The sequence below is a fragment of the Physcomitrium patens genome, chromosome 22 (genome assembly GCF_059467195.1).
Source record: "Physcomitrium patens ecotype Gransden chromosome 22, ASM5946719v1, whole genome shotgun sequence".
Lineage (NCBI taxonomy): Eukaryota > Viridiplantae > Streptophyta > Bryopsida > Funariales > Funariaceae > Physcomitrium > Physcomitrium patens.
In genome coordinates this window covers 4,860,457-4,884,334 of record NC_143431.1, presented here as the reverse complement: position 1 = coordinate 4,884,334, position 23,878 = coordinate 4,860,457, and the positions used below count along the sequence as shown (strand labels likewise).

At 41.6% G+C, this 23,878-nt stretch overlaps 5 protein-coding genes across 14 annotated transcripts; 3 read left to right on the top strand and 2 right to left on the bottom strand.

Annotated features, from left to right (window-relative positions):
* The first annotated feature begins 3,731 nt into the window (after positions 1-3,731).
* Positions 3,732-9,194, top strand: LOC112275167 (uncharacterized). 2 transcript variants are annotated; one of them, XM_024505276.3, is made up of 15 exons: positions 3,732-4,138; positions 4,842-4,976; positions 5,122-5,205; positions 5,460-5,531; positions 5,715-5,904; positions 5,994-6,136; positions 6,267-6,551; positions 6,773-6,919; positions 7,059-7,196; positions 7,312-7,467; positions 7,583-7,792; positions 7,935-8,035; positions 8,194-8,311; positions 8,434-8,514; positions 8,620-9,194. In XM_024505276.3, exons 1-15 carry the CDS (start codon positions 4,010-4,012, stop codon positions 8,839-8,841), a joined length of 2,211 nt encoding a protein of 736 aa, XP_024361044.1. In that variant the 5' UTR covers positions 3,732-4,009; the 3' UTR covers positions 8,842-9,194. The 2 variants fall into 2 exon arrangements, with proteins under 2 accessions (XP_024361044.1, XP_024361045.1); XM_024505277.3 differs by having other exon boundaries at positions 3,754-4,138; positions 5,472-5,531.
* Positions 9,195-10,078: 884 nt separating this feature from the next.
* LOC112275168 ((6-4)DNA photolyase) lies at positions 10,079-15,343 on the top strand. Of its 5 annotated transcripts, none has more exons than XM_090246250.1 (16): positions 10,079-10,219; positions 10,500-10,764; positions 11,039-11,137; positions 11,288-11,359; positions 11,557-11,637; positions 11,846-12,016; positions 12,185-12,253; positions 12,473-12,559; positions 12,750-12,848; positions 12,967-13,050; positions 13,319-13,405; positions 13,509-13,580; positions 13,790-13,903; positions 14,060-14,147; positions 14,270-14,365; positions 14,490-15,343. In XM_090246250.1, the coding sequence occupies exons 2-16, from the start codon at positions 10,732-10,734 to the stop codon at positions 14,615-14,617; spliced, it is 1,380 nt and encodes a 459-aa protein (XP_090102376.1). In that variant the 5' UTR covers positions 10,079-10,219; positions 10,500-10,731; the 3' UTR covers positions 14,618-15,343. The 5 variants fall into 5 exon arrangements, with proteins under 5 accessions (XP_090102376.1, XP_024361048.1, XP_090102372.1 ...); XM_024505280.3 differs by having other exon boundaries at positions 10,920-11,137; XM_090246246.1 differs by having other exon boundaries at positions 10,082-10,219; positions 10,506-10,764; positions 10,920-11,137.
* Positions 14,632-16,838, bottom strand: LOC112275170 (uncharacterized). Its single transcript, XM_024505285.3, has 4 exons — positions 16,079-16,838; positions 15,585-15,806; positions 15,345-15,457; positions 14,632-15,247 (listed from the first exon to the last, which is right to left on the bottom strand). The coding sequence occupies exons 1-4, from the start codon at positions 16,262-16,264 to the stop codon at positions 14,905-14,907; spliced, it is 864 nt and encodes a 287-aa protein (XP_024361053.1). The 5' UTR covers positions 16,265-16,838; the 3' UTR covers positions 14,632-14,904.
* Positions 16,839-16,922: 84 nt separating this feature from the next.
* On the top strand, positions 16,923-19,452 carry LOC112275169 (RHOMBOID-like protein 12, mitochondrial). Its single transcript, XM_024505284.3, has 2 exons — positions 16,923-17,242; positions 17,983-19,452. The coding sequence occupies exon 2, from the start codon at positions 18,146-18,148 to the stop codon at positions 19,082-19,084; it is 939 nt and encodes a 312-aa protein (XP_024361052.1). The 5' UTR covers positions 16,923-17,242; positions 17,983-18,145; the 3' UTR covers positions 19,085-19,452.
* A 1,695-nt stretch (positions 19,453-21,147) lies between these two features.
* Positions 21,148-23,218, bottom strand: LOC112275279 (E3 ubiquitin-protein ligase SP1). 5 transcript variants are annotated; one of them, XM_024505514.3, is made up of 3 exons: positions 23,107-23,218; positions 22,912-22,958; positions 21,148-22,741 (listed from the first exon to the last, which is right to left on the bottom strand). In XM_024505514.3, the coding sequence occupies exon 3, from the start codon at positions 22,607-22,609 to the stop codon at positions 21,551-21,553; it is 1,059 nt and encodes a 352-aa protein (XP_024361282.1). In that variant the 5' UTR covers positions 22,610-22,741; positions 22,912-22,958; positions 23,107-23,218; the 3' UTR covers positions 21,148-21,550. The 5 variants fall into 5 exon arrangements, 3 of the variants coding, with proteins under 3 accessions (XP_024361282.1, XP_090102378.1, XP_090102377.1); XM_090246252.1 differs by having other exon boundaries at positions 21,148-22,627; XM_090246251.1 differs by having other exon boundaries at positions 21,148-22,627; positions 22,944-22,958.
* Positions 23,219-23,878: the final 660 nt, after the last annotated feature.

The window sequence follows — 23,878 nt, the reverse complement described above, 5'->3', positions numbered from 1 at the left end:
CTCCAATGAATAAGGATTTCTTTTTTCGAGATTTTTTACTAGGTTTTTTCTTGGGTGGTTTTGTGGAAAAAGTCATCTTCCGCAACCTCCAATCTATCAATGGATTATGTTTTTCTAACCAAGAAAGACCAAGAATAATAGGATTTGATGGGGTTCTAATAATATTAAAAATAATATGACTACTATGGTCTTTAAACGTTACTTCTATAGGTTTTGATTCATGGGTGATGCTACCAGACAATAAAGGTCGCCCATCTATGACCTCAACATGAACAGGTTTTGATTTTTGTACTAAAGGGATCTTATGACGCTTTACAAATTCTTCGTCTAAAAAACAAGCAGATGCTCCTGAGTCTAGTAGTGCTAAGGTTCTCAGTTTTTGAGGGCTGATAAACAGAGGGATTGTAAAACAAAGGGCAGGTTGGGCAGAAAGAAAGGAACCTGATTGTTGTTGGAATATTTCATTGTCCAACCGCACGGTTCCTACTGTAGCTGGGCATCCTCATTTTCCTGAACAAATACTCCCCTAGTCTTGACTATGACTCGATTTTGCTTTTTGGGGCAGTTTCCGACTTTGTGGCCTTCTCCACCGCAATATAAGCATAAATTTTCCTCCATACGTCGCTTTTTTTCTTCTATAGTAAGAGATTTGATATGTACCGCATCAATTTGCATGTCTTCCACCTCTGAATATGAATTCACACCGCTTGCCGACATAGTTGGAGCATGGCAAATTGTATATTGTCTTGAGCGTTGGTCTTGGCGACGTTGGAATAGGCGATTATCGCACTTCACAGCTTGGCTAATGGCTTCATTGAGCGTTCGTGGATCAGGAAGAGTTAACAGCAAATCCTTCACATCATCTCTTAAACCCCAATAGAATTGACTCATCAACGCTTCTTCATCCCAATTGATGTCGCATACTAATTGCCTGAAATCCGAAGCATAGACTGATGTAGAACGCATCCCTTGTCGTAGCAACCGGATCTTTGTTGTAGCCCATCGAACCTTATCGTGTTCACCAAATGCTTCCACAAATGCTTCCAAAAAGGTTTCGAAGTTGTTTAATATGGATGATCGTTTCTCAAACAAAGGAGCAAACCATGATAGAGCTTGTCCCGTAAGTAAGGTTCCAACAAGCCCAACACGTGACTCCTCCGTTGGATATCGTTCGGGCTGTAAAACTGTTATCAACCTGATTTGATTGATGAATCCTCGAAACTTGGAACGTGTTCCATCAAACTTATCTGGAAGGCTAACTCGAGGCTCCTTATGTTATAGAACTAGTGGTTCTTGTCGAACCTGAGATAAAGTTGTTTCTCCAAGTGCCGAAATTTGAGGCTGGTGTGGTTTAGATTGTGCTATCCCAGATACTCCATCATTATGAAGCCTTGCCACCACTCCTTCAATCTCTGCAGTTCTTTGTGATAACGTAGCGAGGGCATTCATAATAGCATCTAACTTAGACTCCGAACTTTCTGTCATACTAATGTCTTGACCTCCGGCCATTCTAAAAGAAGGACAAAAATGACCCTATAAGAGGCAATATTGGTTTATAGGAGGGTAATCCACAACCTATAAAACACCTTAAGAATTTCAAGAAGAGGGATAATCGACTCTCTCCAAGAAAATTAAGACTCCAATATTGTAACAAAAGAAGTATCAGTTTAGAGGAAGGTAATCCGCAACCTCTAAAAAATGCTAGTATACCTTCAAGTAGAGGGGTAATCCACACTCTACTAAGAAAGAACTAGCTCTCATATCTCAAGTTAGTGTAGTCTCGACAAACTGTCACGGACACAAAATACAGACTTGAAATCTAACAAGAAGTTCAAGAAGAAGTGGCAGAACTAGATTAAACAGATGAGTACAAGAACAACACCAGAAAGGTGAGCTAGAACTCCAAGAGATGTGTTGTCAAGACTGAAGAACTCTTCAGCCTCGATCCCTATATATACTCCTACTTAGGAAGCTTCTCGAGCTACTTCTATTAACTAGGAAGCTTCTAGAAGGTTCCCGAGGCTTCTTTTCTAGAAGGTTCTAGAAACTTCTCGAGCTACTTCTATTAACTAGGAAGCTTCTAGAAAGTTCCAGGGGATTCCTTTCTAGAAGCTTCTAGAAACTTCTCTTCTAGAAGGTTCCAAAGACTTCCTTTCTAGAGGCTTCTAGAAACTTCTCTCTAAAAGGTTCCAGAGGCTTCTCTTCTAGAAGGTTCCAAAGGCTTGTTTTCTAGAAGGTTCTAGAAACTTCTCTCTAGAAAGTTCTAAGGAATATGTCCCTAACAACAATAATCAACTAATAGAGATGATTTTTTTGCTTTGATATAGGACACTATTGATGGTTAAAAGGACCTATCAATTACGAGCAAAGTAAGCAAAAATCAAAGTATATTGTAACTAAAACTTGTTGTATTTTGGACTTTTTCAACATGTTATTTGTGCTCTTTGTAGAACTTATCCCTAAAAGAGGGGGTGATGATATAGACATATCAACATTAGTGAAGACAAGTGAAATTATAGAGAAGTAAGTAGAATTAAGTAAATATGATAATATCTTATGAAGAAACTTTTGAGAAGCTTTATATATAGGATTTGACCAAACAAATGTTTATAAGTAATTAATAGGTTGAAAACTTGGCCACATATTGCACTTGTTGTACAATTTAACTATGTTACATACATGTTAGAAACTTATCTTATAAGTTGGGCACTTATTAGACAATTTACAAAACATCTCTATAAAACTTTTTAGTTAGATAGTACATACTATCTAACTAATTTTTTTTATAGAGATGTTTTATAAATTGTATAAATGGAGGCAAGAGTGAGATCTTGCTCACTCTTGTCAATGCTTTTGTTATGTTCTAGTCTTAGTTCAAGAATCTCTAGTGTCTTTGTATTATGCAATATCCATTTTAGTTTCTGTTTTATGTCTATTTTTTATTTTTCTACTTGCTCTTTTTGAGTATTACAAGAGTATATTGCTTCTTTAGGATCTTATTATAATTTATGTCCTTGACATAAAATAACATATATTATTGAAAAAAAAAAAATTGTTGTTTTTTTGTTTTGTTTTTTTGTTTTTGTTTACAATGAAACCATCTCAAATTTTCTTTTGTAATGATTTTGGTATATTTAACTTTATATGTATGAATATCTTAAAACCATCAATTGATTTTTCTAATTTCAGTGTTCTTTAAAACAACACCAAGCACACATTGAAAAAACAATTGTGGATTCAAACTACAAACATTCAAAAGAAAACAAAAACAATACTATAATGCTACCTTGACTTATATTCACAGTTGGTAATCAACTTCTTCATCTATGCAACTCCAATAAATAAACAAAATATTAAGTATTTATTTTAAAATATTAAATACATATAAAGCTGTGTAATGTGCTAGTAATTGGAAGCAGCCAACAATCATATTATGAGGAAGCTCCAACAACACTCTCATATAGTATTAGCGACAACTTCAAGATACAACCTTAACCACAAAAGAAAAGATCAAAAGAATGATAATACTAATAATAATAATTATAACAATACTAAACACCAATCTCTACATAGAATTGTTCAGTGTTTGGATTTGTGGTAGTTTCAATTGCCCATTTTTCTCCCTTCCTCGGAAAATGTCCGACACGGCTTTTCATCGTATGGTAGAAATGTGCACAATTTTATGATGAAAACGTAAAGAACCGATGTTCTCAAGGTTTTGACGTCTATTGTCGATTGTTTCCTCTTCGATTCCCGGTGTGCATGGGGGAGTTGATTTCCCTACACACCTGAACACTTTCACCATTGTACAGATTGGTCCACACTCGCAGCTTCACCGTGATTCTCTGCAGCTTTGAAGCTTTACATCGAAGCTTAGTCGACACTGGAAAGAGGGGCGTGAGCTGAAGTTAGTGTTGCTTTGGAAGGGGAGTGACAGGGCGATGGTGATGGTGAGGGTGTAAGTAGGCCTTTTGTGGGTGCCTCGTAAAATCGGTGGGGGAGGATCAGCATGGAGGCAGTCAAGGCCACGATTCCCAGGACTTTGTTGCAGCACATCGATGCTAGTCAAATTGGCGATGTGGAGGTCACTTGTTCTGCTCTCGCTTCGCACTTTAAGAGCAGCGCCACTTGCTCTCAGGTCTTGGTCGAAGCATTTCTCCCAATTTCTGCCGAAGTTTTCATATATTCGTCTCATCTGCTTGTGGAGTTATGGGCTTCGTCTTCCGCTAGTTTTCTGTAATATCTGTTACATGTTGTGTTTGATGAATGCCTTTGTCTGCGGTCGTTGATCTTTGTGCTTGATATGTTTAGCGTAAATTTTCCAATTAATGTTCATGGTATGTGGCGTAGAGTACAAATTTTTATTGTAATGAATTTGTAGACTGTTGATGTGATGCGTGCTTGATGTTAGTGATCAATCACTGGATTTGAAACACAGTTGAGACGATCTGAAATTTTGCCTGGATGACGTGACCAACTCATGCCCGGATGCATGCGTAGTGTATTGTGAGCTGAAAGTTCTCGAGAAATTGAGATGAACGTGTATCTTTGGGTTTAGGGTTTAGAGTGGTTGTTGGATTATTTCTTACCTTCTTTAATTCATCGTAACTCGTATCGTAGAATTAATCTGTTCCACATTTGACGTTTGGTTAGATCATACAATTTGAGACTATCTAATGCCGAACCACCTCAATTCGTTAAAGATGATGGTAACCACAATTGTGGGATTGTGTCAAGCGGGTTGTGAGCAATATAAGACCCACCGTACTCGGGGTTTTTAATAAAATGTGCCTGTGTGCGAAGCCATGTGATGTCATTTCAGTTGATCCTTGTTATTTCAGTTACTTGAGCAACTCGCCGAGCCCAACAAGACAACTTGCGCAAAAGATTCAGAGAAAGCATTGCAGTACAAGAGGGAAGGCAATGCAGCTTTTGGAACCTCCTCTTTCGAACAGGCTCGCGACTCCTACACGAAGGCATACTCCTAATCCTCGCAAATTTCTTACTTTTATTTTGACATGCATGCGGCTTAGGTTGATTTCCGATATAGGTGGTTCGATTTCAGGTTATCCTTTCAAATGAATCATATTCATCATACTGGTAAATGTTTACTATGCACAGGCATTACGGTATTCCCCCCTTGCTACCCAGGTCGACGCGACGACTATAGCAACACTCTTTGTAAATCGAGCTGCTGCGTTACATGTAAGATTGGGTATAAATCGCCCTTGGAATTGAATTTCTCGTAGTGTGGACTCTTGGTGCTGAGCAGTTAAGCGTTGTTTTAAGTCACAATGACACTCTTTGAAGATTATTTGTCACAGTCGATGCTATTGTATTCCAAGTTAATTTTGACTAACCCGAGATTATTGAGCGCCGACCTCTGTAGCTGGTCATATATCTTCTGAAGCAACTTGGCGTCTTTTACAAGACCTAATGACTGATCGTCTTAGACATAGGCTTTGGAGCAGCATGTGGCAGCAACAAGAGACTGCTCACGAGCTATTAAGCTCCAGCCGGAGTATTCAAAGGTATGTGTATCAGTATGCAGACTATGCTATATTAAATCCTCTGATGAGTTGGCTACCAATTACTGACGGTTGCATATCTTTCTCACTTCCTCATCATCAACTGTCTGAATAATGGTAGTATCGTAAGTACAAGCATGATCGTAACACAGCAACTGAACTTTCTCTTCTGTTTCTTTTCTGCAGGCTTGGTACAGACGAGGTCGAGCTTGGGCTGGTTTGCACTGGTACAAGAACGCTATAGAGGACTTGGAGAAGGCCCTCTTTCTGGAATCGTCAGCCAGTGGGAAAAACCAGGTTTCCCATGAACTTGACAAAGTGAAAGTTATTGTGAAATTCAATAAACATTTCATACCAAGTGAGAACTGCAATGCAGGTATGTAGTAAAAGCCATCTTTTTACGAAGTACGGTGCGAGTTTTCACCTTGCTTTTATTGTACTGAAAGTGACGTCTATTTATCTCAGGACCTACTAAATGGAAATCTGGGGAAGGATTTCATCATGATGGAGTGTCTTCTTATTGGACTTCTGAAAAGCAACGGGGAATGCATGCTACCAAAGATCTTGAAGCTGGCTCGTTAGTTCTTGAAGAAGAGCCCATGGCCGCAGTGAGTGAATCATTTTCTTCTTCAAGACTCTCCAAAAGATCTTTCCAGTCATAGATTGAAGTTTGTTAGCCCCACAACAAGCAGGCAACTCTGGCCTAACTTTGGTATGTCCGTGCTTTGGTGAATGCAGTTGATTTTGAAGGGACATCGAAATACGCACTGTCATTTTTGCTTTGAGATGCTGCCACCTGACCCTGTGGTATGCTTTACGTGCGCCATACCGCTATACTGTGATGTACCTTGCATGGGAGCTGCTTGTGATGAGAGTAGCGAGGAGCTTGACGGGCAAAAATGGAAAGGTGAGCACATGCATGAGTGTGGGGGTGCGAGCTGGTCCGCTGTACTTCCAACCGATGCAGTTCTGGGCGCACGCTTGTTTGCTCGTGGTCAAGGCAATGCACATTTGGGCGAAGAGGTATACATACGAGTTTTTATTTTTATTTTATTTTATTTTTTGTACTAAGACTGTTGTGGTGCATATGCCAAGGGAATGTGAATTTCGGTTATAATTAAATGATCGCAAAGTTTTGGAGATCTCTCTTTATTACCGTAATTTTTTTACATGCAAACATTATAGTTTACTTATTTTCGAGGTTGTCACAATGCTCATGACTTGACTTTGGATGAAAATCGCAGCTCGATGACCTATGTCACCACTACAACAAAATGAGTTATGCAGCTAAGGTGGATTTGCATGTCATGGCAACCGTAACGGCACATTGTCTATTCCGTAATCCTGCTAACAATTGGCTTGGACAAACCTTGGGTGATGTTGCTGCGAAGGTATGAGTGAGGAGATTTGAATTGGATGAAATATTCCAGCAAGTTTAAGTTGAGCAATCCTAGGATCTAGGATAGCTCAGCAACGATATCCGATTGTAATTTCTAGTTTATTAAGCTCTATTTTATAGTTGCTTTGCAGCTTGTGCGATCAGTAGCTGTTGTACGCGCCAATGCCATGGGAATTTGTGCTGTACAATTTTCTGCTGATGAAAAATCGAAAAGCACCTCGAGTCTGAAGAATAACATTGACAAGTCCGTTGTATCACAAGTGGAGCAGGTACTTACCATCCGGATCAGATGCTATTTTTTAATTTATTTAATGACCTTAAATTTCTCTTCTTAAACTGCATAGTTAGGTTTGCACTTAAAGGCTTTGCTGGTTAATGTTGCAGGTTAACGTTGCGCAAGGAGTTTATATATTAGGGAGTAAGTTTAACCACTCATGCAGTACCAATGTACATGCATCATTCAAATATCGGCAGCTCAGAGTTCGAACTATTGTGCCCATTGGAGCTGGTTCTCCGTTGGAGTTGTGCTATGGAGCTCAAGTGAGTTACCCCAAATATTCATGGTTATATTGTTAGAAGTTCCACCGTGATGCACTGATTTTGATGAGATAATTTATTATGTGTTCAACGTTGCATGTTTATGGTTCCTCCTCAGGTTGGAGAAATGCGGCGTAATGAAAGGCAGGAATGGCTTCACGCGCGCTACTTCTTTACTTGCGCATGTCTATCGTGCAAGACAGTCTCACAGCCTGATCTATTGTTGTTTGCATTCCGTTGCTCTAAAGCTGCCTGTGATGGAGTGGTGCCAGGCCCCAGTCTATTAAAGCAACTTGACCAGCGTGTTCTTAGGAATGACTCAACAGAGGTAAGCAGATTCATTCTCTCCTGGACTTTGAACCTCGTGCAAGATTGTAGATCTAGCACAATATCTTGCAAGATCCTGAGTCGAGTTTTTGTCATCTAGACGTATCTTTGGTGCTCTTTCCTCAGCAATTTTGTCCATGCAGGCAAACGCGTTAAAACCAGGCTGGTGCATATCATGCGGAACTGCAATCAACCTGCAATATTTTACAGATGCGGCACATGCAGTTATCGAGGAATTTGCAAGGTTCTTTTTGACCAAGCTCTTTTATTACAACTGCCTCATATCAGTAGCTTGAAGTGTCTGTCTCTTATGGCTTCGGTATTTTGTTTTTCACTATCATGTTCAAGGTGGTCCTTTATTTGAGATCTACCAATCTTTTTGTTTTCTATTCCGCTTTGCAGTCTGCGATCCAAGCTACAACAGCCGAGTCGTAACCAAGAGTTATTAGTGCAAGAAGCCCTTGATACTTTGAAGCTATGTCGGAGTATCTTTCATGCTTCTTCGAAAGAGATGGCTAAGGTGCAATTATGCAGGATCCCTTGCTGACCGTTTGTAATTTAATCGATGCATTGTATGGTAGCAACTGAAGGAGACGAGTGCTAGAATTTGTAGAAGGCCTAACAGAAACTGGGCGTCTGCAGGCAGAAGACTTAATGGCGGAAGCATTCTGCCTAATGGGTCGACCAGATGATGCCCTTCCTCACTGTAAAATATCAATTCAGGTACGAATTGTTCTTGTGCAATACTTCCGATTAAATGTGTTTTTAATCCTGCCTGTTTGAGGAAGGTGAGATCAATTTGGGTGGTGCTGAGAGGATGTTTTGCAGATTCTTGAGAACATCTACGGTAAGGATCACATTGCTGTGGCGAATGAGCGGCTGAAGTTGGTTTCGATTGCAAGAGCTACTAACGCCAGGGATGAAACACAACGCAATCTGGCTCTAGTAGATCAAGTGATGAGGATCCATTACGGTCCCGATTACCAGTCAATGTTAGATCTGGAGGCTTTCAACGATCTGCAAGATGTTGATATGGCAAGCTGTGCATGATCGGTGTTAGAGCCACAGGTGTTCCTTTTGTTGGATTGCGAGACTTATCCCCACTCAACAAGTGAGAGTGGCAACTTTGAGAAATCAATCAATTTTGTAGTTCAAAGCACTTGAACTGTAGAGAAAGCAATCTACGCACCTGAACCCAGGTTCAGGAATGTTCACGGAGCGGTTGCAAATGCTTCCTTTTGCAGCTTTTTGGAACTCTTTCATCTCATGATGGGTGGAAATCCTTGTAATATTAAACAGGATCCCTGGATAATGAATCCTTAGGGATATCATTCCGGTGCTACTATATTTGTGGCCTGAACTCGAAGGGGGTGGGATTCCCACTCAAGCTCCAATCTTTCCAAGCCCAACTTCATGAATGCTGGGGCCTCTCTCAGCAGAGGCCCTATTAGCATGAGTAAGAGTGCAAATGTGTTGAATGATTTGTTAGAACTGCAGCAATTAAGAAATAAGTGGACTCAGTTACGAAATACACATTTTGGAGAACTTTGTGTTGCATTCTTACAGGTGACTGTCAAAGATATTATCCTGTTCATTAAAATAATAGCCAAGAATATGTGTATACGAATACAATGACTACAGTGTTGGAAGTTGTTTAATGTGACTTCCAAGGATTTAAAATGTTTTGGGGATAAAAGTGATATATACACAAACTAATAAGTTTCACTTAATTTTAATTTTAATTTTATTTTTGTCTTTAATTTTCAAGTTTTTACCCAACATCCTTAAACAATTGTATATTAAACTCAATTTCAATAATCACAAAATACCCAAAAACACCTAAACCAAAAATACTCCTGAACCCACGAACATTGAAAAACATTATAGGTTCTTCCATAATTTATTTCTACAACACCCTTTCAACTCTCAAATAAATACCTCAACTCATCTTGTTATCCTGCTCTACACATTGTTCTGTTCAAAACTATATCACATTTTTTTCGTCTTTAAATGAAGAAAAGGAGCAACAAAAGCATGACTTTCACAAAAAGTGAGATCTTAAAATGAAAATGTCCATAGTAAGTAAACTTCCCTCTTTCACTCTCACACAAAAGACAGTATTAATTGCAGCAATTAGGGTTTGAGAATGGTTTTTTGGGGAGTCCTCGAACTTGGCAGGATTCGTGATGTTGAGCGAAGCGTGCGCCGCGTCGATAGCAGACGAGGTGAGACGAGACGAGAAGGGGCGATGACATGGCGATGGATTGTGGAAACGGACGCCCTTCATTCCGGAATGAACGAACGAGGAGTGACGTTGCGGCGACAGCAGGAGCGACACACTTGTGACTCCCAACAGGCCACGCAGTCCTGGTTGCCGCTGATTTGCCAGCCAGTTCCCTCCCAACAACATCCCATTTCCCTTTTCTGCGTATTCACCACTGTCTTCTTCCCGAATCATGAAAATTTGAATCCAATTAAAGGTTCTCGTGTCTGTAGTTGCAGCAATTTGGATTCGCTTCGCTTGTATGTGGCACAGATCAGTCGCTCTCCTTTAACCGAGTCCCTCTTCTTGTTCGGAGATCTCTGGATTGAGGTCGTTTCATGTGGAGTTGTGTCCACAAATCGTGGTTTTGCTGTTGAAGTTCGGGTATTGTAGTAAGGTTTTTGGGTAAACATGTTCTTGAATTCGCGTGTGTATGTCTGTGAAGCGGCAGATTGCTGTAAGGAAGGATTGAGTATAGACAGTTTTGGAGCACATGGTTGCTGAGAGCTTTAGGTGCGTTGGTCACAGCTTTTTTGTGAAATCTCTTCCCTCAGCTGCTTTACGGACTGCTAATTGTGGGAGGAGGAGAAGCTTTTCTGTGAGCTGTAGTAACGAGAAAGGCAACAATAACATGGGGAAGAGGAGCCTAATGTGGTTTCGAAAAGGATTGAGGTTACATGATAATCCTGCTCTCCTGCGGTCTTGTGAAGGTAAAGTCAACAGTTCAATTTTAAAGAAATGGCTTAGCAATTGTGAGGAAATATTGTGTCTCTCATTAATCCGGCATTCCCAATTCAAGAACAGGAGTGTGCCATGCCAATAAATTTGTTGCTAAAGCGGCACACGTGTGGGATCTTGTGCGAAGGTGCAAGCCATGTGTATCCTGTTTTTGTTTTGGACCCATGGTTTTTAGCCCCAGACCCGACGGCACCCTCACCTGGATCGAAGCTTGTAGGTGTAAACCGTATTCGTTTTCTGTTGCAGTCCTTAGAGGACTTGGACGAAAATCTTCGCAAGCATGGATCTCGCTTGTTGGTTCTGCATGGAAACCCCACCACTGTTATTCCGGAGCTTCTCATGAAGGTAAATCTGTGAGAAACCTTGGATTATTTAAACAATGAAATGCATCTTCCACTAGACCGCTTTCCTTAGTAGTACAATCTTCTCGAGTTGGATGCTTCTAACAAATTCGTCATAGTCATTTTGTAATCCTGCGTTGGAATGGAGTTGCAGTGGCAGATCAACGAATTATGTTTCGAGTTTGACACTGAACCCTATGCCCAGGACCGTGATGCCGACATAAAGGTGCAGTAGCAGAATGTTCTTTCTCATCCAGAAGTTCTTGTTATGCTAGTGGCTTTAGGGTTCAGTGTTTATCAAATTAGTGGGGAATCTTGTTACAATGATGGTTTATCTGGTAATTTAGGTTTTTCTTTTTGAACGTAGATGAGATCTCAAGGTTTATCATTTGATTCACTTGCCATACTTTTCTTGGTGTGTAGAAGCTGGCAACAAAATATGGTGTTGAGGTGTTCAGCCCTGTTAGCCACACTTTATTCAACCCCATTGATACCATACGGAAGGTATTTGAAGCTACACAATCTTCCTCGTAATATTTCTGTCCAAGTTGTGATTGCATAATATATTTGATGAGGTCAGCCGGACATTTGAGCTGTCACTATTGTTTCATGTATTGAATTTACATGTGGCGAGAAAACCTCTCTTTGTGAGGATTAACGTACAGTGACTTATCTGTTCACCTATTTGTTAATTTTTTTGCTGCGACAACAGAACGGCGGACAAACACCTTTGACATATCAAGCCTTTCTCAAATTAACAGGGAAGCCACCATTACCTGTGACTGCACCGCTACAGATACCAAGCCCCCCAGAGGATCTCAATGATGTGCACGTCGTACCAGTTCCAAAGCTTGAGGACTTGGGTTACGTGAATTTGGATGAGGTTTGTAGCAACTGTTGAATGACCTGTAATGGTGCTTCAAGTAATCGAATGAGTTGCACTTGAATATTAACGTAATTTTCTTGCGCTTGCGAAAGATTCGTATCAAATAGTAGTTAATGCTGTAAACCGTTCCGACACTGCCTACTTGTAAACGGTATGACTTCGCAGGAGTTCTCTCCACATCCAGGGGGCGAGACTGAGGCACTTCGGAGGTTGGACAAATCTTTAGTGAATCAGGTAGCCTCTAATCGAATGCCTGACTAATTTGTTACTTAACAAATCTCATTCCTGCATTTTTCTCTAGACAAGAATTGGTGGTTAGCTATGAAACACCTTCGTTTGTTTTTTGGGTCTAGTCTTAGAAATTCTGGTGACACTATCCAGGATTTGTACCATCTCGATCTTTATTGTGTTGCTTTTTGCCACTGGGCTGATCAAACTTTAACTGATCTGCAGAAATGGGTGTGTGATTTCGAGAAGCCAAAGGGTAACCCCACCGCCTTCATCGAACCAGCTACCACTGTCCTCTCCCCATACTTGAAGGCAAGTAATCTAGGCTTTTTACTAAAACCTATGCTAGTTGAATATTCATCTTAATGATCGTATTGAAGCAAATTGATTATAGAATCGTATCTTTGATCCATCGAGATTTTAACAAATATAACTTTTAATTTTTCTTATGCATGATTGGGTAATTTGTTCAAGTTAGTGAAATTTTGCTGGTTTCCTGCAGTTCGGTTGTCTATCCTGCCGATTGTTTCATCAAAGGCTGCTAGCTGTGTATTCTCAAAATAAAAAACATTCTTCACCTCCTGTTTCTCTTGAAGGACAGGTAATTTCTTCTTGTTTTTTTATGGAAAGTTTCCATGCATTGTCGTGTTGATCTTGTTTTTTTTATCAATTTTGTGTAGAATTGAAGAGATATTTACTTTTTAAATGCTGTCTTCCAGCTGTTATGGCGAGAGTTCTTCTATACAGCAGGTTATGGCACTCCAAACTTCGATCGAATGCTTGGAAACCCCATATGTAAACAGGTTCGGATGCCTTCCATGTAATATTTCTAGCTACTAGAACCGGAGCCGTTCACAGGGAAGTCCATGAATGAAGAACCAAATAGAATTTGTAGTCATGTGGCAGAATTTGGACTCAGTGCCTGTAAGCTCTGTAACACAACTGCGTATTCTTTATGAGTTTTCCATAATGGACTCCTTTCTGAATGTTCTCAAGAGTTGTATTATATTGCTGACAAAGCTCTTATAATGAATTCACATGCTTACTCTGCTGTTGCGTTTGCTCCGCCAGATCCCTTGGAAAGATGACGACCGATTATTAGCAGCTTGGCGAGATGGACAAACAGGATACCCGTGGATTGATGCAGCTATGGTTCAGGTCTTTTTTACAACTTGCCAAAATGAATCTCTACTACTTGTGCTGCATATTATGCTTCCAGCTTGCGCATGGCATCACGTGATTGTGAGCTTTGTTGATGCAGTTACGGAAGTGGGGCTGGATGCATCACCTTGCAAGACATGCTGTCGCATGCTTCCTCACTCGGGGGGATATGGTGCTTAATCACAATGAACCTCTCACTGATGATATTTTCATTTTTTGTCGGCAATAATTTATTAGGCGTCCCAACCTTGAGTAGTGCCTCCCAAGTGACTCGTTCGCTAGATTCATGATGACTTATTTTAAGCTACATGTGAGGTATCAATTCCCTCTATCATGCCCTGTACTTCTCCAATTAACGTTCGTTTTGTTTATATCTACCAGTTCGTGTATTGGGAGAAAGGTCGTGATGTATTTGACAGACTTCTTATCGATTCTGACTGGGCCATCAACAACGGCAACTGGTTATGGCTCTCTGCATCTGCTTTTTTCCATCAGGTGATCTCACGATCAATTTTAGTTCCTTGTTTACATAGTAGAGGTCATTTATAGCCTTCGTCTGCTTAGTCGATGAGGTTTATAATATGTAGATGGTCTCCCCCTGATTGTGTTAATGTTCTTCATTAACACTAGTGTCCTTGAATCTGGTTGCAGTATCACCGCATCTACTCCCCAGTAACATTCGGAAAGAAGTACGACCCTGATGGCCTTTATGTTAAACATTTTCTTCCAGTTTTGAAAGGTGGGTGATACTAAAGTCAAGATTTCTCACTCTTCGAAGCTAATGACAATATCAGTGGCAATATCCACTCGAATTCGCTTTGCCCAACAATTGTTGACGGTCAATTTATGTTGTCTTCACAGATATGCCAAAATATTACATATATGAGCCATGGACGGCGCCGCTTGCGGTGCAGAAAAAAGCAAACTGTATTATAGGCGTTGATTATCCTCGTCCTAGTAAGTACTATTTCTGTTGTATTGTTTGCGTTTATGTCGCAGTTCATGAAGGATGTAATGACTTTGAGCAAAGTTTAGTGGGAAAAATCTTTATTCACGGAAAGTCAGTGGCCGTTTTGAACAGTTGTAGACCACTCCATTGCCAACAAGGAATGCCGCGAGAAGATGGGCATTGCCTATTCACAGAACCGTTCGCAAGCAGCACCGTCCGTAAGCAGTACGATGCGCAAGAGAAGGCGTGGTGTTGATTGAGTCGGACAGGTCCATTGAACATATTGAACCATGGTGCACTTGAAATTTAGATTACAGTGTTTGAAGATAATGATGTCTCTTAGGGCATGGTTCCTAATAATATTGTAAATATCTCGGGCTGTGTTCGTTCGTGTGTGGGGGGCGATCTATAAGCTATCTTCCTGAGGGGAGGACACTAAACTAAAGCAGCTGAGATTTGAATCTCCACATGCTGCAGACTTGCTCTCTCGATAATGTCACTACGAAGACCGTGATTATAAACCTGGAGACATTATGTACCTGAGAAATCACAAGTTTGAAGTATAGAAGTAAACACCTCGGCCGCTCTTGCGTCCCAACCATCCGGCATCTACATGCTGCACTAGAAGGGGGCACGGCCGATATTTTGAGTCACCAAGCCCCTCATGAAGCATACGCATGATGGATAGACATGTATCCAAACCAATGAGGTCGGCAAGAGCAAGTGGCCCCATTGGCTGGTTTGTGCCCAGCTTCATGCCGGTGTCAATGTCGTTGGGAGAAGCAATCCCCTCCATTAAGCAGTAGAAAGCTTCGTTAATCATGGGCATCAGCACACGGTTGACGATGAAACCAGGGTAGTCCTTGGAGCAAGTCACAGTTTTCCCACACCTGGTATCAAATATACCATTTTCAGTCAATTAGTGCCAGAAACAAATTGTGTTAAATCCTATTTTTGCCACTGAAATGCAATACAGTCAAACAGCACCTCTCCGCCAAAGCCTTGATAGTGTCGAATACTTCATCTCCAGTCGACATCCCGCGCACAATCTCCACAAGCTCCATCAACGGAGGAGGATTCATGAAATGCATACCTATCACCTGCGATCAATCATATGTTCATTGGACCTTACAGACCTAGAATCTGGCTAGTCCATAAGGTAATAGAAAAAACAGAATTTCCGTTCTGATGAGGAGATGGGAAAATCGACGAACTGCAACTACTCACCTGATTTGGACGCTGGGTGGCAGCTGCGAGGCGGGTTAAGGAGATGGAACTCGTGTTGGAAGCCAAGATTGCGGAAGGCTTAAGCAACCTATCAAGCTCCTTAAATATATGAATCTTCAATCCCTCATTCTCAGCCACTGCTTCGATCACCACATCTGCGTCGTGCATCTCTTGCAAAGATGTGGTCACTCTCAATCTTGCCATCGTTGCGTCTGCCTCCTCCTGTAGTGAACCATTCATTGTTCATTAGATCTCGTGCACTGAAACGTGTGTAGGCGTAAAGACATGTCACAAGCAAGTTTATTTCACAAACTAAATTCGACTGACAAAATGTCTGTGCTGAATTGCTCATTGATTAAGGTAGAGAGCTGAAGAGTATGTAATGCTGCCATGTTTACATGAGTGAAATATTTTTAAAAGAATAGGGGTAGAGAGAATCAAGACGATGCTGAGAAGATTAAAAGAACCATATTGTGAAGATTGAGAGAAATGACCTGGGAGAGCGTTTGTTTCTTGACAAATTTCGAAAGCGAGGAAGAGATAGCTCGCATGCCACGCTCCAGGGCGGCAGTACTAACGTCAGCGATGATCACTTGCATATTCGCCGAGGCAGCTACCTGCGCTATACCAGACCCCATTTGCCCTGCACCCACCACTCCCACCAGTTTGATACTCGCCATCCCTCTGGGTTTTGTTTCGTTCTTGTCAATATCCCACTCCGCAGCCGCCCTGGAGCCCAGTAAATTCCTGAGCGCACTCCTCTGAACCCTCTCGATAACCAAGCCAAACCGTTGTAATGGCTCCCCAAAAACTCCAAACCATCCGTCAATAGTTGTGTGCTAGGAATTCTCTGCAAATCCTTCGAACTCAAACCACATATAGAGGACGAACGTAAAGAATTCTGCAAACAACTAGCTACTCTAACGTCCCTCTGTGCATCAGGTTGAAGATCTGATACTCCTTGCAAACCAATCGTCTAGGTGGGTTCTGCTTCTAACCCCTCGAAAACCATGAATTCTGAAGAAAAAACGCTCTTGTCAAGCGATTCTGCGTTAAAATAACCGTATCGAGGATCCTCCGAACTAAGTATCTAGATTAGTTTCTAGAAAAAAATTCGTGAAATGCACGACAAACTCTGCCACAGTGACTGGTCATGTATGATTTAGAAGTCGATGCAAGCCATGTCGAATTTAGCACAGGAGGATTTGTGCGAGTGGGTGGATCCTCGTCAGCTTCTAGGAAGCAGTTGGAACACGATGGTTCTGATGAGCAGATACTTTGTCATCAAATCTTTTTCTTCTAACGACCGAAAGTCATCCCAGATAATGGACGAACAGATGAACAGATGGCAAGATCGAGAAGCTGCTTGTGTCATGATAGAAGTGTTTGTTGTCCGGAGCTTCATTAGCTTGGAAAGATTTGCCGTCTTCCTAGTCAATGTGCACAACGCGTGACAGGGCATTTTGAGAGTCATTTGAGGGCTTTCAGTGAAGGCCATTCAATTCTAAATCGTCTTTCTTCGTCAAACGACCGAAGCAATTGAGCACCAGTTGAGGGTTTGATTGCTTTTCGCATTGGCATGTAATCAGCGCAGGAATCATGCAGTTGGAGAAAAGCGTATGAAGCGATTACAGTCACAAGAGTCAACTGTATTTGAGGTTTACTTCGACAGCTTCTCTCCTCATGCAAATTTGCAGACTTGAGCTCTTCCATTATCTATGTTTTTTCATGCCTGTGTATTGGCTCTTTAGCTGTGACCTAATCCGCTCTTGAAAGCGATCTTTCCATGTTTTTCTTACTTTCAATGTAACTTAGAATTTAAATTTTGGGCAATTAAAATTGCGTCACGTCGATGACTTTCTTGGCGAAGTACTGTCGTCCTGAGGTTTTGGGGCTATTTGATTACCTTGCTGTCGTGGAAATTCATGTCGCGATCTCGTTCCTTGTGTACACTCCTGGAATTCGCGAGCAAAACAGAATTGCATGAGTTCATATTGTTGTAAGATATTATGCCTGTACGTAGTTCAAACTCTTTTAGGGTTTGGGCTACCCTACATTAACCTAGCAGCTCCTACTTGTCGCCCTGATGTTGCAAGGAAATTTGTAAATGACGGTGAGTCCACCCTCGTAAGAACACATTGAAGCATGAAGTGTCTGGGGTTTATATATACCTTTGCTGTTACTTTCCGCAATTGGAGAGTGCAAATACATGCCCACACTTGATGTTTGTGATTGTTATATCTTTATGATGATTAGAAGTTGTTTCCTACTCTACATACAGCGATCAGCAGCTATTTTAATTCCTCAACATCCTATTCTTAAATTTAGGGTTGATGCTCACATTATTTGCGAGATGCATACAAAGAATTTGCTGAAGTAGTGGAGGTTTTGTCGACAGGGTTTAGGTTATAATACTCTCAGATTCAAATCAACAGTACTCTGTATGGACCATACAACATAGTAGCCTATGAACGATGTCCTAGCGCAGTGGGAATTGCGGCATGTTATTAAGACGAACGAGGTGATACATTCTTCAGGAACGAAGAAGCGAAGAGTTAAATATGCTTGCTTTTGCTCTCTTAAGGCAGGCTAGTCGACAGACCCTTGGATCGCCTGTCCGAAATCTTACATCTCTGAGGGGATATCCAGGGAGTTACTCGCTCGTGCAGGCTGGCCGAGAGGGCTTGACTTCACCTCTTCGAAGTTTCTTAGCTCCGAGGAAATCGTCTCTATGGAGTCCTATGCTTTTGCAGGCTGCCAAGGCTGGCCAACAGGGTATAGCTGTACCAGTGCGGAATTTTTCTTTGTCGAGGTGGTCTAATATAGTCCGTGCCAAGCTGGGGAGCAGCAGAGGCTATGGAAGTGGGTATGGCGGCTACGCGGGCGGGAATGCCCAGCGCGTAGTGTGGGGATTGGTTGGAGTGAACCTTGCGGTATTTGGATTGTGGCAGTTTGCTGACCGCAAGTTTATGACGAACAATTTTATGGTATCCGTGAACTCTGTTCTGAGTGGTCGAATTCATACAATTGTGACCTCAGCATTCAGTCAAGCAAGTTTCAACCATCTGATTATGAATATGTTGGGACTTTACTTCTTCGGAACAGAAGTTGCACAGATTTTTGGCGGGCGTTGGCTGCTAAATTTATACTTAGTCGGTGGAATTGCGGGCTCTATTGGTCATCTTGTGTATTGCGCCTTCGTGATACCTTGGCTTGAAAACATTCCACAGCACCGCTTCAATGCGCGCTACACACCAAGTGCGCTAGGCGCCAGCGGTGCAGTTAATGCGATCGTGTTGCTTCACATCCTTCTCTTCCCGTCTCGAACTATAATGGTTAACTTCTTCATCCCCGTCCCTGCTGCTCTCTTTGGAGTCTACCTGATCGGTTCCGACGTCTGGCAAGCTCGCAACGAAGGCTCCCGCACTGCCCACGCTGGTCATTTGGGAGGTGCATTGGTGGGTGCTTTGGCGTGGCTCAGGGTTCGCAGACGATGGTGACGACTGTAGAGCTTCTAAATCATTTCGGTGACGACTGCCAAGTGCTTCTTCTCTCTCTTCCGTATGATGCTGATTCATCCTCCCTTCAGATCATTGTTTAAAGGCATGAGATTTATCTTGAAATAGTTGACCAGTTGTCTTCCCGATATTGCAGCTTGTGTGTTCGGATTGTTCCATTTGTCTCACGTGATGCAGTTCCAGAAGTAGAGGTTAGCGTCCCAGTGGCAATTTTGCAAGCATAATGTTGCTTGTGTTAACGTAATGACAGGAATTAGGACTGAATGCCGCTCCCAGTTTTAGAACTAAACTTGAATGGAGGCTTGATTGTGATGTCCCTCTTGTTTTTCTAGAATTATTTTCTGCATCAATTTGTGTCTTGTTTCATATTCGCAGCTTTGCTGTATCTGCTTTTTCTTCTTGCAACTGCGAAGTTACGATCTCTGACAGGCAGTTAGTAACAGACGCCTGGCAAAGTGTTGGTTTCATTTTACATGTAAAATCCGACCTTTAAGGCTTGAGATAGGATGGAATCATCTTCTTTAAGTACACTATTCTAAACCCAACTGATAAAATACTTCAGTGAAAATCAAGATTATATTTTGAAAGTAACATCCTGTATTGTGAAAGTAAAGAGACTTTAATAGACGATTTTATAGTTTGGATTATAGCTGCTGAGGTTGAAGTTAGATCACCATCTGAGAGGATATTTTCTTTTTGTGTAACTGCACAGACAATATCATGTAAAGTTGATAACAATTGAGCATAAAACTTTGCATTCCAAAGTTCGTATCTGGAACTAATTCCTTGGTTAGCTTGCGTCATTTAGTTTAATCATTAGATTTTTTCGATATTTTACCCAGATCCATAAACGTCGAAATTTAGTTATTGTCTCATCAAAAAAAAAAATTAACAAAATCATTATTTACAAAGATAAATCGAAGGGAGTGCACACAGTACCAAAATGTAGTAGATAATTGACTAACTTTTTGTTTTCCATAGCTTTAACTCAAAGTTACTTAAATCTAATTTTTTATGTTATGTCCTAGTAGACACTAGTATTAATGAGCATGGAAGTAGTTTTTGTGAATGCTTGAATTTTTTAAGAATTAAAAGGAAAAAAAAAAAAAAAAAAAAAAAAAAAGATGTATAACAGTTTGCAATTTTTTTTTTTTTGAAATGTGTCTCCATCTATTTTGAACCACTATCTTGTAAAACAAAAATTCCTAATTAAATATTGCAATTCATTGATATGCGTATCAATAACTAATAAGAGGGCTCCACTGAAAACATTACATTTGATGTACCCAAGAGAAAAGCTTAAAAACTATTGTTTTTGGCTAATCATGGGTGGGCAATAACGGAGTGCATGTCTATGGCACTCTTCATTTGAACACTGAGTAGCATAGTGTAGATGCTCTTAAGCATTCTCCACGTTGAAAGCAATCATTTAATTATGAGGAATGGCAGTTGGGTCTATTGGGTAGTTCTTGCATAGTCGGCTTTAACAGAATTCGATTCAGCCATTGCTATTTTTATCAGTATTTTTAATTGTTTAAAAGGAGCTTGACCATGCAATCATTACTGAGCAGTGCCTTCCTACAAAACATTAAAATACTACGTCTTGCTAGCGACGAGAAAATGAGTGCATCGTGCTGTTTTTCACAGAAATCATGGATATGGCTCATGATTCGAAATTCATGCTTGAAATTATCGAATCTTGTGCACGTCAGCTGAGTTTTATATTAAGTATGGTCGTCAAGATATGGTGTGCAGGTAGTATCATGTACATAGAATGATTTGTGCTCCTAATTTCTGTTGTTTAAGGTGCTTCTTAAAGTGGTGACCGCCAAAATTGTATCTCAACCCAACTCACCGTTTGTAAGGCATGGAATAGGGGTCTCACGTCTGCTTGCCAAAAACCAGCCTTTGTTGCAAGCCACGTCTAATTAGTGTCGGTCACCACTTTCCGGAGCACCTTAAGCTTCTGACTAACATTGAATTCTAAATCATGGGAGCCTGATAAATATAACACGCAAAATCTGCATCTAGGCATCAGAAGCATGTAAGCGTACACAAGTTGATTTATAAAGACGCTTTTAACAGCAATAATACATAATGCTTTCGCTTCATAACAAAAAGGGGAAATGAACCTGCTATTATGGAATGAGAATCTTTATCCTCGCAATAGAAAGTCTGCTAAGAGATTGATATTATAGTACCCAATTGTTGAAAACCAGCCAGCTGGCTCAACGAGTATTCCCCATGGCCAACAAAATCTGGTAATATCAACTGTCTGCCATGTCACAGTTTCTTTTATCCTAAGTGCAATCGGTGCATATCTCTGCATACACTTTTAAACTTCTGCCTCAAAGCATATCTGGCCTTTCCTCAGTCTCTACCATTCATAAATACACATCCAGCTAACATCACCACTCGGCATTAATAACAAGAATAAGGAAGAGGCCACTAGTGCCGATACGTTTTCACAAATTTGTCGATGTGGCGTCGACAAAGCGGACAACTCGTGAGCTGCGCTGAGCACGATGTGCAGCAGCACATGTGCCCGCACGGCAAAAATACGGCATTGTAGTCTTGCTCCAAGCATATGACGCACAAGTCAGGCGTCCCTCTGTCTTTCTTCTGAGAAGTATCTACGCTATCATCAAGTGGGTGTGAAGTAACATCGCCCATGTCCCCATCGCCGCCTTCTCGTTGCGATGCCTGTCGAAGTGCTGCAGCTTCCATCACCCTCCTGTGCAGAGCTTCCCTCCTCCGGCGCTCCATAAAATGCTTGATAGCGTGGGATGTAATGAAGTAAATGCCCACGATGGTAAACCCGAGCGACATGTACTTATACCACCGCGACCATCTGCCCAAATTCGCAACAAGCTGATCTAGGCTCTTAGGAGTCACGTAGAACGGCCCCTTGTTAGGTTTCTGAATTCGAATAAGGCCTCGGTCGTCTTGCACAGCTTCTCCGACGACGGTAAGGTTGGTACCTGTAGGAAGGACCCTCTCCACCCGTTTCACGCCCAACATCTTCAATCCCTGCAAATAGTCCAGCGTTCCACGCACTAGCGACCGTCCAGACTCCTCGAAAACTTCGCTGGCAACCGTGAGCTCCATGCCCGCTGCATTCCGGGCCCCAACGATGTATACACGACCAGTACCATCCTCCAGATACCATGGAACCTCTTTGCTAATGGACAGCATGAGAGCCGAGTCCTGAATCCACGAGCCAGTGTCATTATGCTTGAGGAAGTGCTGTTCTGCGGTCTCCTCCAAGATCACCCCTCGTAAGCTTGAATGCTCGCAAGCAATTGGGGTCTCGGACCCAACACGACCAGCCACAGTCACCACCAAGGGAACTACCTTGCATGCTGATTCTAACAATATAGCCAAGTCTTTGAGCTGGTTCACCCGCTCAATGGACCTGAGATTGAGGGCATCGCGTCCTGTGTTGCGACTCAAGCAGTATAGCGCTGCCCCGCTTAAGCACAAAGTGATTCCTCCCCATGACAGCATGACTGCTCTGTTCTCCAGCTGTCAAAGGCACCCAATTGCTTTTCTCATCAAGAATCACTCCCAGAATTAATCCACCTCGCAAAATACGGATTCGCGCGATCACTTCGGCATCAATCCAACCCCTACACTAGTCTGCATCAACAATTCTTAACTTGGGATCAAATCGCACACGAACAAATCTTCCATGAAAGCCTTCTCCGACCTAACCCTAACCAAATTGCTGGTTTCAAAAAAACCTACAATCTAGTGGAAAAAACTTGGGATAGCAATTGTGTAACTTGTACCGAGTGTAGCAATCCAACCTTTCTGTGTCACTTTCCACATTGCGGCTCACCTGATCCTCGCGTTCCTGTCACTTCCAACACCACTACGCCAAACTTCAGAGTCCAAGAAACAATCCACGAACACCCGCCAGGAGTTTGGGAAAGAAGCGTGAGCAAAATTCACGGCGTCGACCACAACCCTAGGCCATAAAATTGTAACCCTGCTTCAGATACCTGGCTTGCAATCATCGAGACACAACCTCATCGCGGATGGCCAACTGAGCCATCTCTGAACCCCATCTCATCACAGTCACGACGTATAAACTGAGGTCGCATTTCCCATCGAGAATTTGCAATGACGTATGAGGATTGGACTCACGGGGAATTCAAGCAAGAGGGGCGGCTCAATCCCTCCCTGCAAACAATCCACGAGACGAGGCTTGTGAGTTGGCAGAGAACTGAGCGGTGAACCCTGAAAAGAACTGCGAGCAGTTGTCGGCACCCATTCGGAAACCAGGCGGCGAACCAGGCGGTAACCCATGCGACGATCCTAATAAGTGGATTAACTGATAACGCATGCACTGACACTTTTGACATTGCTTGCATGTGATTGTCTTAGTCGTAGTAGTTAGAATCCAAAAATGAGAATTATTCAATTTTTTAAGTCTATAAATATGATTGATAATATGAGTGAACGAGTGTGTGTATCACGCTGAAATTTTAGCAAGCTACACACATATATATATATATATATATATATATGTATATATATATGTTGTAACATTAGATTCCCTTGTTTTGCTTTGGGAGTAATATGTTAAAGCAGGTTATTAATGTTTACAAATGTACAATTCAGTAATAAATCATAATACTAAGGAAGGAAGAAAAGTCTCATCTCGATTGTTGATTTCAGTGTGAACGCATTGATATAGCCTAGGTCCAGATATCTTGCCTTCTCCTCCGCTCCCAACAATGGGAACGATACACAACCAGATAAGTCGGGGAA

Bases quoted from the DNA above. Each gene is read 5' to 3' on its own strand.
- LOC112275169 (XM_024505284.3), top strand. From the start codon at position 18,146: ATGCTTGCTTTTGCTCTCTTAAGGCAGGCTAGTCGACAGACCCTTGGA.
- LOC112275170 (XM_024505285.3), bottom strand. From the start codon at position 16,264: ATGGCGAGTATCAAACTGGTGGGAGTGGTGGGTGCAGGGCAAATGGGG. The intron at 15,458-15,584 runs GTGAGTAGTTGC...GATTGATCGCAG, and splicing joins CCACCCAGCGTCCAAATCAG to GTGATAGGTATGCATTTCAT. The intron at 15,248-15,344 runs GTGCTGTTTGAC...ATTTGATACCAG, and splicing joins ATCAAGGCTTTGGCGGAGAG to GTGTGGGAAAACTGTGACTT.
- LOC112275167 (XM_024505276.3), top strand. From the start codon at position 4,010: ATGGAGGCAGTCAAGGCCACGATTCCCAGGACTTTGTTGCAGCACATC. The intron at 4,977-5,121 runs GCATACTCCTAA...TACTATGCACAG, and splicing joins CTCGCGACTCCTACACGAAG to GCATTACGGTATTCCCCCCT. The intron at 7,793-7,934 runs GTAAGCAGATTC...TTGTCCATGCAG, and splicing joins TTAGGAATGACTCAACAGAG to GCAAACGCGTTAAAACCAGG.
- LOC112275168 (XM_024505280.3), top strand. From the start codon at position 10,548: ATGGTTGCTGAGAGCTTTAGGTGCGTTGGTCACAGCTTTTTTGTGAAA. The intron at 11,638-11,845 runs GTATTTGAAGCT...CTGCGACAACAG, and splicing joins CCATTGATACCATACGGAAG to AACGGCGGACAAACACCTTT. The intron at 14,148-14,269 runs GTGGGTGATACT...TTGTCTTCACAG, and splicing joins TTTTCTTCCAGTTTTGAAAG to ATATGCCAAAATATTACATA.